General features: G+C 53.2%; 4 protein-coding genes across 4 annotated transcripts; 3 read left to right on the top strand and 1 right to left on the bottom strand.

Moving 5' to 3' along the window:
• Positions 1 to 4664: 4664 nt before the first annotated feature.
• On the top strand, positions 4665 to 6103 carry PG994_001611 (Non-specific lipid-transfer protein; the record flags this gene model as incomplete). The annotated part of the gene is made up of 2 exons (XM_066853020.1): positions 4665 to 5162; positions 5210 to 6103. The coding sequence occupies 2 exons, from the start codon at positions 4665 to 4667 to the stop codon at positions 6101 to 6103; spliced, it is 1392 nt and encodes a 463-aa protein (XP_066721161.1).
• A 1539-nt stretch (positions 6104 to 7642) lies between these two features.
• PG994_001610 (uncharacterized protein) lies at positions 7643 to 9260 on the top strand (the record flags this gene model as incomplete). Its single annotated transcript, XM_066853019.1, has 4 exons — positions 7643 to 7831; positions 8006 to 8345; positions 8425 to 8548; positions 8819 to 9260. 4 exons carry the CDS (start codon positions 7643 to 7645, stop codon positions 9258 to 9260), a joined length of 1095 nt encoding a protein of 364 aa, XP_066721160.1.
• A 617-nt stretch (positions 9261 to 9877) lies between these two features.
• PG994_001609 (sugar porter family MFS transporter) lies at positions 9878 to 12385 on the top strand (the record flags this gene model as incomplete). Its single annotated transcript, XM_066853018.1, has 7 exons — positions 9878 to 9936; positions 10044 to 10407; positions 10602 to 10799; positions 10835 to 11255; positions 11625 to 11971; positions 12084 to 12167; positions 12281 to 12385. The coding sequence occupies 7 exons, from the start codon at positions 9878 to 9880 to the stop codon at positions 12383 to 12385; spliced, it is 1578 nt and encodes a 525-aa protein (XP_066721159.1).
• A 339-nt stretch (positions 12386 to 12724) lies between these two features.
• PG994_001608 (uncharacterized protein) lies at positions 12725 to 15434 on the bottom strand (the record flags this gene model as incomplete). Its single annotated transcript, XM_066853017.1, has 6 exons — positions 12725 to 12793; positions 12881 to 12943; positions 13082 to 13440; positions 13488 to 14745; positions 14799 to 15231; positions 15319 to 15434. The coding sequence occupies 6 exons, from the start codon at positions 15432 to 15434 to the stop codon at positions 12725 to 12727; spliced, it is 2298 nt and encodes a 765-aa protein (XP_066721158.1).
• Between the last annotated feature and the right edge of the window lie 210 nt (positions 15435 to 15644).

The following is a 15644-nucleotide window of genomic DNA, read 5'->3' as shown; positions in this document are numbered from 1 at the left end:
GAGAGAAAAAAGCGCGAGAAGGCTGAACTGAAGCGCAGAGGGACCGTTGTAAACCGTCGAGCTGGTGTCGTTGCGTGGTATTCGGGTTGCTGGTGCCCTGTGCAATCGGCGGGTTTTGGTTTTGGTTTTGGCAAATGCTAGTGAGTGTCGGTGTATTAAAGCAATAGTTATCGCCAATGCTGCCTTCTATGCCTCACCCAATCTCATGCTTATTAGGCTGATCTTGGTAGGTACACACCGGCTTCATCTCCAGTTGTTGAGCCTCGTGCCCAAAGCCAGGTCAATGGAACAAGACCTTTTCCGGTAGCTCAAACCAATGGACAGCGGAGCGGATGCCGGACGTATCCGGAACAGGTCGCCCCTCCTGGGGTTGCATGTAAGCACCCCTTGTCGTGGGGACAGTAGCTTTAGCACACACGGCGGAGAGGTGCTACTGACTGACGGGGGCAGGAAGCTTGTAGCCATGTTGCCAGCCTGCAGAGAGACGTCCGTCGGCTCCAGGGAAGCAAAACCGGCGGGAGTCCCATGGGAACTGTTTTTGCTTCCTAGAAAAACAACCACAAGGGTGAGCAGGAAGGAGGTATGTAAGAAAAGAAATGAGAGAGAGAGAGAGAGAGAGGCACGCTCTGTACGAGCAAAGGAGAGTTTGGGCGTTTCTTGAAGCTGGCCCTTCTGGTCTTGACCTGCTCCAAGGGAACCCACTAGATTAGCCAGAACCGGCCTGCCACCCACCACACAATTTTCCTCAGGTCAACAACAGCAGACCAGGCGCTATTGCGACGCCACTAATCAATAGGGACTAGGCGTAGACGCACGCTTTGCGTAACAATGCGAGCGTCGTCGTATCGTCTATTGCCCTCATTGCATGATTTTGAATTTCTCATCTTACCGAGCTGTCCTATAAAAAACCACCCTACCAAACTCAATTAGCTCTATCCCTGGAATCGTTATCGCTTAACGCGTTTCAAACCTCACCTTGGTCTGGGGACGGACTGTGGAAAGAGGAGCAACTCACCTACGACTGACTGGTTGCTACGACTGTCGGGTTGGGTTCTTCTGCGCATTGGTCCCCGCGCTCCAAAGCTGGGGTTTGCCAAGCAAGCAAGGCCAGAACAGAAGTCGACACACCAGCCAGCAAGATGTTTTTCGATTCCGCCCTTGATCCATTCCCGCATCCGAAGTTCGTATGTATAACACTTATTAGACATTTGAGAGAGAGAGAGAGAGAAGAAAGGGTATATCGTCATCGCGCACGGTTTTGATATTGCACTTATACTGGCCATTTATGGCAAATGGCATGCCGGCGAAATCCGGACAAGGATTTTTTTTATAGCGATATCCGATATGCTATGTTAGCACTCCTTCAAACGACGAAGGCCTCGTGGAGGTTGCTTTCGAGACTTTGAGTATGGCATGTAGCATAATCTTCCGAGAGGACTTTGCTCTCTCCAGCCCGTACCGAGTAGTATTCTTGGCTGCAGGTTGCTTGTACTACCTCGCCTACATGTACGTAGTAAGAGAGGCCTGGTTATACTGCTGAGTAGTGGTGGTGCGTTACGTCTGCGCATCTTGATGAAGGCATGGACACAAAGTCCCAAGATCACTTGATCCGTCACTGCTCTTGGGAAGTCCTGTGGTTGTGGTTGGGTTTCGTCGGCGTCTGGATATTATTCAGATTTTGGTCAAGGCGGTCGAGGCGGTCGAGGCGGTCGAGGCGGTCGAGATAGTTGAGGTGAAGGGACAGATAAGATCGAGACGAGGTTTCCGGTAGCTAGCTAATCGTAGCTTGGTCGTCGATATCGATTCGGCTATTCACTGATTGTTCTTATACAGGCGCAAAGAAGTAATCATCCCCTGGCCTGATGTTCGAAAGGGGCGTTCGAAGTGCATGCTGTGATAGATGGTCCCTTGGCAGGAAGGTCCGAAGGTCTCTTGAACAGCGCCATCGCTCGACGACGTGATGGAACATGAGGGTAGCTGTGCTCCAAGGTTGTTTCTTGTTAAGATGGACTCGAATGGGGTCGTTCGTGTAGGTGACAAATTTCGAGCCAGTGTATGGCGATCAAGTAGAGCATTGAGGCCGTACAAACAAGCAGTCCGCTCCCACCCTGGATATGTCGAAAGCTGGAATCGAAGCAGAGCAGTGGTGAGAAGTCAGAAGTCGAGGGACAAGGACGATGTCGGAATAGGGTTGGGTTTTGTGCGTGCGGAAGAGAAGGCGGGCGGACAGAACCAGCCTTACAAAGGATGAAATGAACCTTCTTTCATAGCGGAGGCGTCTCCGGCTCCGCTGGTTACCCATCGGCCCTGCAAAACTCTCGCTTGTACTTTACGCACGCTGTAAGCCTTCGGGACCTCGTTCCGCTTCGGCTGATCCACCAGTAATGTTGCATGCATAAGGAGGTAGCAACTAGGGGGGGGGGGCTGCTACAGGAGAAATTGCATACATCAATCTATAGATACTTTTTGAGATCGCGATCTCTTGATTGGTGCGTTTCCAGGTCAGAAAAAGGGTCTATGATTCGTCTTAACTGCAACCCGCATCAGACCTGAGTCGATGGTCCTTAGAGCGAGACGCCTGCGACTTCAGCTGCATTGGAGTTCCTATTCTTTGCATGGCCTCGCTGTCTTTATATAGTGCGACAGAGTATCAAGCTCGCTTAGAGCTGGATATGCTGATTGGGTGACAGGATTGGAATTCTACCCGGGCAGACTTCGCCAATCAAAACAGGTGATACCGCAGCTCCAAGCCGTGTGATGGAAGAAGCAAGTCTGCTCAATACACAAGAGTACCTTGTAGGTTACACAGTTGTTACCCCCGTCGGATAGGTAGGTACATTTTCAACCTGAGCTAGGGCTGAATCCACAACTCCATGTTATATCCTTACCTTAGGTGGTTTTATTCTTTTGGAGAGCTCTACTAAGCATGACTCAGTGATGGGTCTCAGAGCAATCCAGCGCGCAAGATCTAAGGGACTTGGATTAGCGAGCATGGAATTTTCGGTGCTAATGGTTGGATATCGTGGAAGGATCCACGGATGGCCCAAACCTCTGACCCTCTTTGAAGTACCGGTATCACGGTTAAGGGAATGGCGCTACTGTAGTTTTCCCCCTGCGATTGAGTCAGGTTCGTATGGGTTTTGCGCCAACCTCGTGTCATTCGGTGGCTGGCTGGCTGCTAACTTACCTGAGAATTGTAGACGGGAATAATATATATGTAATATACTTACACCAACACTTGAGCAGAGCGCCTTTGCCTTCTAATACATTTCCCTACATGCATACCACCCTATACCTAGTTGGAACGTTTCTAATACAGTACTACGTAAACAAAAATGCCACAATGGTTCTCTGTGGGGTGTTCGATGGAGCCACAAAGCCAGGGAGGTGGGAATCGGCCAAGAGAGACCATCTCCAGATCCTTGGAAAGTGCTCGGCCCGGTCTGACCAAGACCAGCCAGCTTACCTGGTCTGTGGCGCATCCAAATCCTGGTGCGAGAGACTGCCAGGTTCTATGCGTAGACCTACCAACACCTAAGAAAGAACCCCAAAGGGACTTATATATATGAGCCTGTCCGGGCAGACCGTCCTGATGCTTCTATGGCCAAGGCTTAATAATAAGGTTGTGCCCATCGATATTTTTCGGGCTTCTTCTCAGGTAAGTCTCAACTCGACCCGTTGATTATCGTATTTGAACGAGTATATGCATATAGATAGTATAGGAGGATTCGTCAAGGACTAGCTCTGGACGCGGAGTGGGACCTGACTTGTCATTCTTAGCGCATCTTGCACCCAATCTATCAGGACAGATCTATTGGCCTGCGCTTTCCCCTTTGCGGCAGTCGTACCCAAAACGGTGGGAGCTCTGACCTTTTGGCTAAGTGGATCAAATTAGGGAACCCGCCAGCGCCCAGCTTGAGCTCGGGAGATTGAAGGGAGGAGAAGAGACGTCAGGATCTGCTCTGCTTGAGAAGCTCATCCTGTAAACTGTGAACACTATGTACATACATGCCATGTCAATCTACCAAGGTTGGACGGATAACCTGTGCGTTTATTCAATAACATGCGCAAGTGCGAAGCAACAAATGGCCTCTCCTTGGTATTGCTAACCTGGGTATATAGTGGGTGTAGTATATAAAGACCGCTTGAGATAAATGATCCCCCGACTTCGTTGTCAACTGACGGCCCGCACGTCGCATCTACAGTACATACATACATACATGCATATGTCATGTTTTATCATGTCATGTTTATCATACATATGTATATGGAGCTTGAACGCAAGCACCTCGGCCAAAAATGACATGTATGTTCTGCAGACGGAATTTGCCGTTGCATCGAGGGCCATGGAGGGTCGTGCTCTTTGATGTTACACTGCTTCGTCGGCAATCATTGTCGGGGTGTCCCCGCGCCCTTTGCACTAGGACCAAAACGGATAATGCCTCGGCCCATGCTCTGACCAGCGTTCCCCGCGCTTTCCGGTCGCAACGGTCATCATCGCGCAGATTCATGGAGTAGCGGCCGGCGGGCCAAAAGCCATCTAAATCATTACCCGTGCAGCTAGATATTTAGCCTCACAAATTACCCCGGATTTCGATACTGAATGAATCGACATCAGCCAAGACACTTGCCACTCCCCTGCCAAACACGCCATCTAATTCAAGATGCCATCCAAACAGAAAGCCCCCGTGTACGTCCTGGGCGTGGGCATGACCAAGTTCATCAAGCCCCGCGGCAAGGTCGACTACACCGAGCTGGGCTTCGAAGCTGGCGTCAAAGCCATGCTAGATGCCCAGATCAACTACGATGATGTCGAGCAGGGCATTGCCTGCTACTGCTACGGCGACTCGACCTGCGGCCAGCGAGTCTTCTACCAGTTCGGCATGACCCAGATCCCCATTGTCAACGTGAATAACAATTGCTCGACGGGCTCTACCGGTCTTGCCATGGCCAGAACCACCATTGCCTATGGCGGGGCTGACTGCATCCTGGTTGTTGGCTTTGAGAAGATGATGCGCGGCAGTCTCCAAAGCTTCTTCAACGACAGAGAAAACCCCACAGGCACGAGTGGCATGATGATGGCCGAGACCAGAGGGGTCACCAATGCCCCCGGCGCAGCTCAGATGTTCGGTAATGCAGGGCGAGAATACATGGAAAAGCAAGTTTGACCTCCCCCATCATGTGGAAGAAACAGTAGCCCCTAACATAGCATGACTGCAGGTATGGCGCTAAGCTAGAAGATTTCGCCGAGATTGCCCGCATTAACCACCTGCACTCTCCCAAGAACCCCTACTCGCAGTTTCAAGATGTCTACACACATGAGCAGATCATGAAGGCGCCCATGATCCACGAGCCTCTGACCAAGCTGCAGTGCTGCCCTACATCTGATGGCGGCGCCGCGGCTGTCCTGGTCTCGCAGGAATTCCTGGATGCCCGGCCGCACCTGAAGGACCGTGCAGTCCTTATCGCTGGCCAATGTCTTGCAACAGATGCCCCAAGTCTGTTTTCGAAGAGCTCAATTGATCTTATGGGGGTGGAGATGTCCAGTTACGCAGCGAAGACGGCTATGGCCGAGGCAGGTATCACTCCCGGCGACGTCCAGGTCTGCGAGCTCCATGACTGTTTCTCTGCGAACGAGATGATCACCATCGATGCGCTCGGTCTCTGCGAGAAGGGCAAAGCCCATGAAATGGTACGGAATGGCGATATCACCTATGGCGGCAAGATGGTCATCAACCCCTCTGGTGGCCTGATCTCGAAGGGTCACCCTCTCGGTGCTACTGGTATTGCGCAATGCGCAGAGCTGGTCTGGCACCTCAGGGGATGGGCCAACAACCGAGACTTCCCCCACACCAAATATGCGCTGCAACATAACTTGGGGCTGGGAGGAGCCGTCGTCGTAACTGTTTATTCCCGACCAGACCGGAGTGAAGCGCCGAAGCTGGACTCTGCTACGATTGGTAAGATGAATAGATTGGACTACAACCCAGCTATCGAAGCCAAAGGCTTCACCGCAGCACAAGCAGCAGCGGTCCGCAGCAAGAGCAAGTCGAGTGCCTGGGCATTGCAAGACACCTTGAAGAAGGTCAAGGCCAGGTTCTAGAGAAGTGGTGTCATGACTGTCAACGTATGTAATTTATGTCTTCGCTTACCTGCAGCAGCAATGCCAGCAGTGCACTCCTTTTACCGGGCTATCTCTACCTACATACCTGCGCAGTCGCCGTTCCTTGTTCCCTTGCGCTTTACGGCATGCAAAGAGCGGCTCAGTGAAATGGCGCCTGCTGTCTGAAAACGTCACCAGACACGAGACACGAGATGAGACGTCGTGTTTGTTTTGTGGGGATCGCGGGTTTTCCTGTAATAGACCAGTCTAGGTTAGGCGAGGTTAGGGTGTCGATCAAACGTCGACACAGGTCTTGCTGGCCCAAAGCAAGGCAACACGCACCAGGGCATTACCGTCTCATGCGTGCAAACTTTAGATCAGGCAATCCAGGCATTGTGCCTGTTGCTGCGTCAGCATAAGACGACCCCCCACGCACGAGTTTCGGGCGAATTGTCGAATTTGGTGTTGTTCGTCCGCCCGAGCCCGAAATGTTTTGACTATTCGATGGAGAATAGTGCTTGTCTAAACGACAGGTGGTTTGTTGAGTGATACTCGTGCGTATGACACCCGTATGGATTGGGTATCTCCGTAGACGAGAAAGCGGTAGTTGTCGGTGGTCCTCGACAAGTTGGACAACAGCCCAGGCGCCCCCTTAAAGCCGGGTGGGATATGGGCATGGTCCAGGGGTCACCCATGTCAAACCAGCACTTCTGCCAAACCTTATTTGGCTGCAACATCAAGGGCAGATGCAGCAATCGCAGACGACGAAGAAGCATCGGTGACAAATAGGAGGAGCCCACGGCACCGCCCCCTTGGGTCATCGTGCGCAAAGCCTCAATCAACTCGAAGAGCATGTTTCTTATCACGATTCCCTGACGATAAATAGGCCTAGTGTGTCCACAGTATCCGTTATGGCGGGTTTCGGGGCATGTTAAGCGAACCAGCGCAGTCCGACACGGCATATGTGCACCAAGGTATATCCTCCTCATCTAGCCGGCGAAAGATGTATATATGCCTCTTGGCTTGGCGAGGGCAAAAAGAGCCCTCCGCACCCAGAAAACAAGACTTTTAGAATAAGACTATTTCTGGGCTTTACCACTTGAACCAATCCCTACTCGTGACTGCGACCTGTTTCTAGGCGATTCCGAGCCAAGCACAAATACACAAATGACAGTTGCTGTCGTGCCAGGTCTATATCTGGAAAAGGGTTAACGAAACGCAGGTTATATAGAATCGTGACCGGCAGCTTTTCTTTTCTTCCCTTTTCCAACTTCAGCCATCTCACCAGGGGGGTGTTTCGGTCCCATACACACTAGAAACAAGAAGCGAAGATCACCGTATAAACAAGATCGACGACCCTGAAAAGCAGAGGTGCTGGTTGCCGCCCATACACATACACACGCACACAAGTACCAGACCCGGGCACGTGAATAATCTGGAACCATCAGCACGACTAGCTCATTATCGACGGTCCCCGATCCTACTTACCAACCCTCGCCGAGCTCTCATTCGGTGGTTACCATCGTGGTTCGTGTCATCATGTCGGACACCACCCCTGATGACGGTAGCACCGCAGTATCAACGACCCCGGATCAAGGAAAGATCCTTCTGGCGGTGTCGATACTGACCAACGTCGTCGCATTATGGACGTGTGTCATGAGGCTATTCATCAATCGGACAGACAAGAGAGAATCGCACTGGGCCGACCGCTTCGTTGGGTTAGCTATGGTGAGAATCACTCCCACTCTCTCTCACCCCTCTCAACCCCCCTCGCTCAATCACTTACTCTTACACAACCGTTTAAGGAGACATGGCAACCGCCCTCTCCCCATCATCGCTCGCGGTGTATATTTTACCTATCTATGTACCTACTTTCCTTGGCTAACCATGATGCTCTACTAGGCGTTGGGAAGCGTTAGTAACCTCTTCATCATAGTCGAGACGGTGAACTGGGACAAGCCCCAAGCGGCCTTGGAGGCCGATTTCTTTGCGCAGCCTTGGCTGATTCTCGCCGCCACTTCCGCCAAAGCGGCGATTTGTCTCGCGCTGGTCCCGCTCCTCCAGGTAGATATCTGGAGGCGCGTGCTTGAGATCCAGATCCTGGTCGTCTGCGTCGTGAATTTCGCCTTCATCGCCGCCACTTTGTTCCAATGCCAGCCCATGTCGAGCTTCTGGACCCCGGACACCGACGGGCAGTGCTGGGCTTTGCATACCCGGCACAGTCTCGAATACGTCCAAGGCAGTGAGTCAGCGTCTGCTTCTCGTGATGCCCTTTTCTCCTCGATCACCCGAACTGACTTGAGTGGTAACATTAAATATAGTCTTCGACTTGTTCTCACAGTTCTATATGGCCTTCATCGCACTGATCGTGGTGCACCAGAACTCGGCCACGGCGCGGCGCGGGCTAAAATGGGGCTTCTGTTTTCTCTCGGTTGCGAATTTAATGTAAGTCATGGGCAACCGCACCACCGCCATCTTTGTGGGACTATGGCTGATTGAGATACCTACCTCCTTTAGCAGCGCCGTGACAGTGATGGTTAAGATGTATTTCATCTCTCTAACCACTAGCGCAGACAGGTATCTGCCTCAGCCAGTTGGTACAATTCTCACAGTGTAAGTTGCCTCATATACCTCATAACGCATCCCGCACCCCCTTTCCCAACAGGTTCTTAATGCTGCATACGTTGTGACTGGTACTGATACTGTGGACACTAGACTCGTTCAGAATTTTCTGGTCATGACCGCAAACATCCTCCCCATCACCACGTTCTTCCTGAAGGACGGACGGACACTGATCCAGATGCTCCGAGAGCCGCGGGCCGCCACGAGACAGCAACGGCACCACCCGGAGAGCGGGTTCTTCGTGCACTTTGACGCGGCGTCGATGATGTCGAAGGGGGACGGCACGATCGGGTCGAACGTCAGCCGGGTCAGCTCGCTGAGAAGACGGAGCAGCGGCTCTACATTCTACGTTCAGACCGCCGGACAGCAAGGAGGCTGGCGTCAGCCGGGACACGTCGAAATCGATGGTCAACAGAGACACGTTGAACTGGACGGTGTCGAGCACGTCGAACTTGATACGGGCTCGGGAACCGTGATTTGCAAGGTTATGCCGGGGGAAAAGCTGCTATTATCGCCCCAAGGTAGAGACAAATAGTAGCTAGCTTCCAACATATACCATTGAGCATATACTTGTTTTCTTCCCTTCCTCGTCTCTTGACATAGCATCACATATGAAGCAATCCTTACCCGGCTACCCCGTTAGTCTACTTGCAAGGTGTATAAACAGGTGGCTGGTGTACAATTACAAGGTACATATGTAAGGTAAGGCCAGACATCAGACATGCATTAGCGCTCAGGTTGGGATGTGATACCCCGCCATTTCAGTATTGACTCCGGGGTTTAATTTGCAGGGGAGTTTGCCGACTGGATAAGGAACTCCAGCGTGCCCAGCCGCTCCAACTTCTCACTGCAACGTTTCTATCAAATCACCTACCCACCCCCCTTGCAGCCCCCCAGGCTATTCCACCCAGTAGTATTACGACCTCGCTGTTTACTTGCATCCCCTGTATCACTGACAGGTATATCGTATTGGCCTCTTCCTCCGAGAATACTAATCTTTGCTTAGATAAGTAAGAAACAGTGGCGTGCTCGCTGGGTGTGCCGGCTAAATTCGGCTAGGATTGCCGGGAACTGCACGGCACGGTATGCCTGCTGATTCGATAAGACGGAGAAGAGGACAATCAGGATAAGTACCTGTCTACCCTGCCTACAATGGAGGCGGGAGCCGACGAGGCTCGCCATGTCTCCGTTGTCGCGTGTCGTCGCCAATTGTCAGTCCGGCCTCGCCCCTCCGCTTTTCATTACTCCCAGTTTGTCCCCTGTGTGCATATTGGCGAGAACAGCGTATTGAGTTCAAGATTTTCTGCCAATTCAGCAGTACCGCGAGTGCTGCTGGAGAAGAAGAAGAAGAAGAAGAAGAAGAAGGGCGAAACGATACTTCCACAACAGACCTGGTAACGGCTGCTGCTGCCGCCCCTGTCGCGATGAATACCGGCGCCGACACGGCGGACGATCCCAAGCGCGGTGCCGCCACCGCCGACCATGTCGTCCTCACCGAGGCCATCCAGCACGAGCATAGCCTCGCGTTCTGGCAGGCCGTCAAGCTCTACCCAGCTGCTGTTGGCTGGTCCATGTTCGTCTCCATTGGCGTCATCATGACCGCCTTCGATCCGCAGCTCCTGGGCAACTTGTATGCGACACCGCAATTCGCCGCAGACTTTGGCTACATGTACGAAGGGGAGGTAAGCACACTTACTATCGCCTTTCTTCATTTGTCTCGGGCACTTTCGGTGTATATACACATTATTACTAGTCTAACAATCTCGATTTCTGTGATTAGTACATCATCAGTAAGTGAACAATGTGAATCTATAACCTAGCCTCCAAGGTAAACATGACTTACTCGTTGGCAATCAAAACAGGTGCTCCCTGGCAGACGGGCCTCTCCATGGGAAACCCTATTGGGCAGGTGGTTGGCGCCCTCATCTCCGCGTACCCAATGGAGCTGTTCGGCCGAAAGTGGACCTTGGCCATCTGCGTCGCCCTCACGGGCGGGCTGGTCTTCATCCAGTTCTTCGCGCGGTCGCTGCCCGTGCTGCTCGTGGGCGAGCTCCTGGGCGGGCTCGTTTTGGGAGTTACGTCGTCATCGCGCCCGCGTACGCGTCCGAGGTGTGCCCCCTGGCCCTGCGCGGCGTCCTGACGAGCTACACGAACCTGTGCTTCGTCATGGGCCAGCTGCTCGCCAACGGCGTCACGGCGGGCACGTCCCAGCTCACCGACCACTGGGCTTACAGCATTCCCTTCGCGCTCCAGTGGTTCTGGATCGCTATCATCGTCCCCGGCATGTTCTTCATCCCCGAGAGCCCCTGGTGGCTCGTCCGCCACGGGCGCTTCGCCGAGGCCGAGCACGCCCTCCGGCGGCTGGCCTCTAAGCAGGTCGACGTGGCGGCGGCCTTGGCCGTCATCACCGAGACGGACCGTCTCGAGCAGGAAATCGAGGCGGGCAGTACCTACCGGGATTGCTTCAATAGCATAAATGCACGCCGGACGGAGATCTCGATTGGTGTTTACAGTATACAAGTGCTTTCTGGTACGTCTTCATTGGTTCCTACAAGAACTGGACACGATCGCTCATCATTATATAGGCATTTACCTCATCAACTACGGGACATATTTCTTTAAGCAGGTCAGTAGGGGCTCTAATTCCTGAAGCACCAACGTTCCTGAACTAGTATCCATCCCCCTTTCTTGCAGCTGGTCCAAGCCGCAAAACTATTTCCTTTGTCAAAACTTCGGCTTCCTGCTGTAAATGCTAACAGCGAGAAATGAAAAAGGCCGGGCTTGCAACTGATAAAGCTTTCGACATGGGCATCGGTTTCTTAGGTGAGCCAAACTCATAACTAGACCCCGCTGCAACTGTAGCTCTAGAAATGCTGATTCATAACCCCACACACCGAAGCCGTCGGATTCGTCGCCACGATCATCTCGTGGTACCTCCTGACCGTCTTCGGCCGCCGCATCATCTACCTCCACGGCCTCTCGGCGCTGGTGGTCCTGCAGCTGCTCATCGGCATCCTGGACTGCATCCCGGGCCGCCCCGCGGGCGTGGCCTGGGCCGAGTCCTCGCTCATGCTCGTCTGGAACTTCGCCTACGACCTCTCCGTCGGCCCCGTCTGCTTCACCATCCTGGCCGAGTGCTCCGCAACCCGCGTCCGGTCCAAGACGATCGCCGTCGCCACGGCGGCCCAGGCGCTGGTCGGTATCGCGATGACGGTCGCGATCCCGTACATGATCAATCCGGACGAGGTAAGAAAGATGCCTTAGCACCCAAGAAAATACACGAGGAAGGGAGGACTGCCTATTTACTTTGACGCGTATCGATGTCGGCTGACTTTTCTTCTTCTTTGCGTGACTGCAGGCGAACATGCAAGGGAAGCTAGGATTCTTCTTCGGTGGCCTTGCTGCCCTCTGCTATGTCTGGGCTTTCTTCCGTGTGCCCGAGGTAAGCACAATGTTAATCCTTCCAAGGCCTCACTCATATGCGCCGTGAAAGTTGCTTGGCGACTTGCAGCGCAAAAATGTTCTTGATACTGATGTTGGCTGCCAAAACGTTAGACTGCCGGGCGAACGTACGAAGAACTCGACATCCTCTTCGCGCAAAAGGTGCCAGCGAGAAAATTCAAGAGTCACCAGGTGGACATTACGGATCCAGGACACTAGGCTGGATACATGTATACAACTATACGAGGTCTGAGGATAAGCAGAGTACATGACTCAAAATGACTGGTGGATGGAGTAGAAGATCATTGATTTTGTCCTGTCAAATCGGATCAAATCGGTTCCGTATAAATAAGCGAATGTGGTATTATTCATTAAACAGGGCACATAGATATTGAATGTGCATCTGGATGAGCTATATGCATGGCTTTCATGGCCGGATTCCAGTATCAGAGAAGCCCCAGGGGTTGGGATACATCCAACCCCTATTTCTAACCCACGTCAAACCATCTTCAACAACCAGTAACTCAATCACTCCAACCAACGCCTTAGCTGATGAGGTCAGATCGTGCCGTTTTGTAGCAGCGGTTGCCAGAACTCCATATCCCACATCGCAAAATCATCGGGTATCTGCAGCCGGAGAGAAGTCAGCAAACCGTCGCACCACTATAAGCTAGCTCCCAAGATCTAAGAAGGGGTTCGGTTTCAGTTACTCACCACGTTAGGAAGCTCATCGGTCAAGATGAAAGGTTGTACAGGATTCACAAAGCCTGGAGGCGTCTGTATATTTACCAAGGACATGGGCGTCTGTATCATAATCCACGTTTCCCGCTGGTCAGCCATAGACAACAATTGCGTAGAGTACAAACTCGAGGAAGAGAACCAGGAATGAACATAGCAGGAAAAACGTTAACTTACAGGAAGCGAGGCAATGGCCTCATGGCTTGTCTGCATGGACTGCAGCCCCGTGTCGATAATGACCTGGAGGCCATCAAGGGCCCTCTTCTGCACCTCCTGGACGGTGCCGCCGCGGCAGACGCTCAACACCACCGTCAAGGTGACGAGGTCCTTGAGGTCGGAGCCGATTTCGCGGATGCGCCGTACCTGGGAGTTGAAGGCGTTCTCAACCACGCGGATGAGGCGCGGCAGCGCGAGCGCGATGGAGCTCTCTGAGGCGAACAGGCACGCCTCCTCAATTGTCTCGGGCTGCGTCCGTGTCGGGTTCCAGACCCCCGGTGGAGCGGTGTTGTCGCGCTGCTTTTGGCATGGCTGCCGTGCTTGCCGTTGTTGGCGGCGATGATGTGCTTGATGTAGTAGCAGACACTGAGCGCGGCTTGCAGTATGTCTTGTCGGAAGACGAGGTTGTGGCTATGCCAGAGCTGCGTGTAGCTTTCGGAGCTCGGGTCCAGATCATCCAAATAGGTGAGGAAGGCCACTGAGGATCGGAGATAAGCGGCCAAGATTTGCTGAGGCACGTCGGGTGTGCTCAATGCGAAAGGCCGGTACAGGTTCAGCAGCGCGCGGCGACAGTGCATGTCTAACACCGTCCGGATCGCCCATTGCTTGTTCCTCTCCTCGGGAGTGGCAGGCAGTGTCTGAGGTGCCACGGTGCGGATGTCATCCAGGGCGCGCTCCAGTGCTGTGCCGGTCTCGATCACTTGCTGGTAGTCAGTCAGGCTGTCGATGCGGTTGATGAGATCCACCACCTTGAAGCGATATCGTATCGTGCTCGAGGCGTACACCTGGATTTGCGAGTCGGTCATGTGGTCTATCGGCCTCGACTCCGGGAGTTCTTGCATATCTAGATAAACCTCATTGTCGTTCATGTTTCGCGGCGCCCGAGACGTAAAATCGCCATCATGGACACAGAGCGGCAAATTGCATTGCATCGACATCTGGACGTCCAGTTCCAAGATGGTGTACCACAGCTTCCTTCTTTGCTCGGCCCAGTATGGAGAGATCTTGAGAGGAAACTCGGACGCGTCCCGATGGAGTCCCATGGTCATGGCCATCCGCACAATTAGTCCGAGGTGGGTCCACGTCTCCTGGTTCTTGGGGTTGATCATGCGTTGTGCCAGCAAGAGCAGGACCTCGGCTTGAAGCGTGCTGAAATCCACCAACTGCTTGCCCCTGAGACTGTCCAGCCATCCTCTCACGAGGCTACAAGCTGTAGGTATATGAACGCCATCCCGATCGGGTTGCAGCCCTTTTCCCAGGCCAAAGAACCTATAGCCGATGCAGAGTATCGAGAGAAGCTGAGGGAGAAACGACTCGGACTGCACGTTGCCTTCCCACCACCTATTGTAGATAGCCATGAAAGAAGGGATATGAACAACGCGGTAGATAGACTCGGACGCCATGAGATATACCTGCAGGAACTTGTCACATAACGCCTTTTTCGGCAGGATATCTGCCATGCGTTTCTGGATCGGGGTCATGCTGTCCACAAAAACCGTGATCGGTGTAAGTGCCTTCCGCTGCTCATCCTGAAGTGTCCTGTGGATCTTCTGGATGTCAGAGAATGCCTCCATGATTTCACGAGGCTTGTTCCTAGAGAACATGAACTCCTTGGCTTCGTCGAACTACTGGACAATGAGTACCTAGACTTGACACGGCAGAGGCAGGCTGATCTTACCAAGTTGAGAAGCACGCGGGTGCTGTTTTGCCCAAAGAACCTCGTCCGTAAGCCTCCCTTGACCGTGAGGCCCCGGATAGTCATGGAGGAAGATGTGAGAGGCTGGTGCCGCAGAGTAGGGGTTGAGGTCGTCGATTTCTCGGCATTCGCCAGAACGATTGTCTCTAATCGATCCAACCTGGCCCCGTAATCCTCGAGCACTACATGTTGCGAGGAGCCCGGAAGGAGGCGCTCCCTAGGCCTCGGGGTCTGCTCATGGGCAGCACTAGGCACACAGTTCTTTTTGGTGGCGCGTTCCGACACCTCGGCGTCGGAGGCATCCGACAGGTTGGCAGCATCACCGTCGGGAGCATAGCGGCAGTGGCGCTGCGACTTTTGACATTGTGAGCATGGCAACAGACGATCGCACTTGAGCTTGCGCTTGCGACACTCACTAAGGATAGTTGCGGTGCATTAGAAATTCGTACTTGGGCAGGTAGGTAGGCAGGTGATTCATCCAGGACGCAAATAGCTGGCTTACATGCAAGACTTTACCGGTCGAGGTCGCTTTACACTTCGCGAAGGGGCAACCCCGTGGCCGGATCCGGGGTCGTGGGTCGACGTCGGCGTCGGCGTCGGCGTTGCATGGTCGGCCATTGGGGGGCGATTCCAAAATGTATGCTCAACAACAACAAGAACCACGCTGCGTATCGTGTTTCAATCTAAACCAATTAGAGATATATGGCCTATGGTCACCGTCCTAGGCAAGCAAGAACTCGAAGTCGTTTGCACGAAACAGCAACAGGACATCTGGCGGTACGGGCGAGCGACAGCGACAGCGACAGTGATAGGGCCAGGTTATGCATA

The sequence above is a fragment of the Apiospora phragmitis genome (assembly GCF_038363925.1).
Source record: "Apiospora phragmitis strain CBS 135458 chromosome Unknown utg000002l:1.0-5516284.0:1.0-5523493.0, whole genome shotgun sequence".
In the NCBI taxonomy this organism is placed as follows: domain Eukaryota; kingdom Fungi; phylum Ascomycota; class Sordariomycetes; order Amphisphaeriales; family Apiosporaceae; genus Apiospora; species Apiospora phragmitis.
Note: the sequence above shows the minus strand (reverse complement) of the source record. Positions and strands in the feature narration are given on the sequence as shown.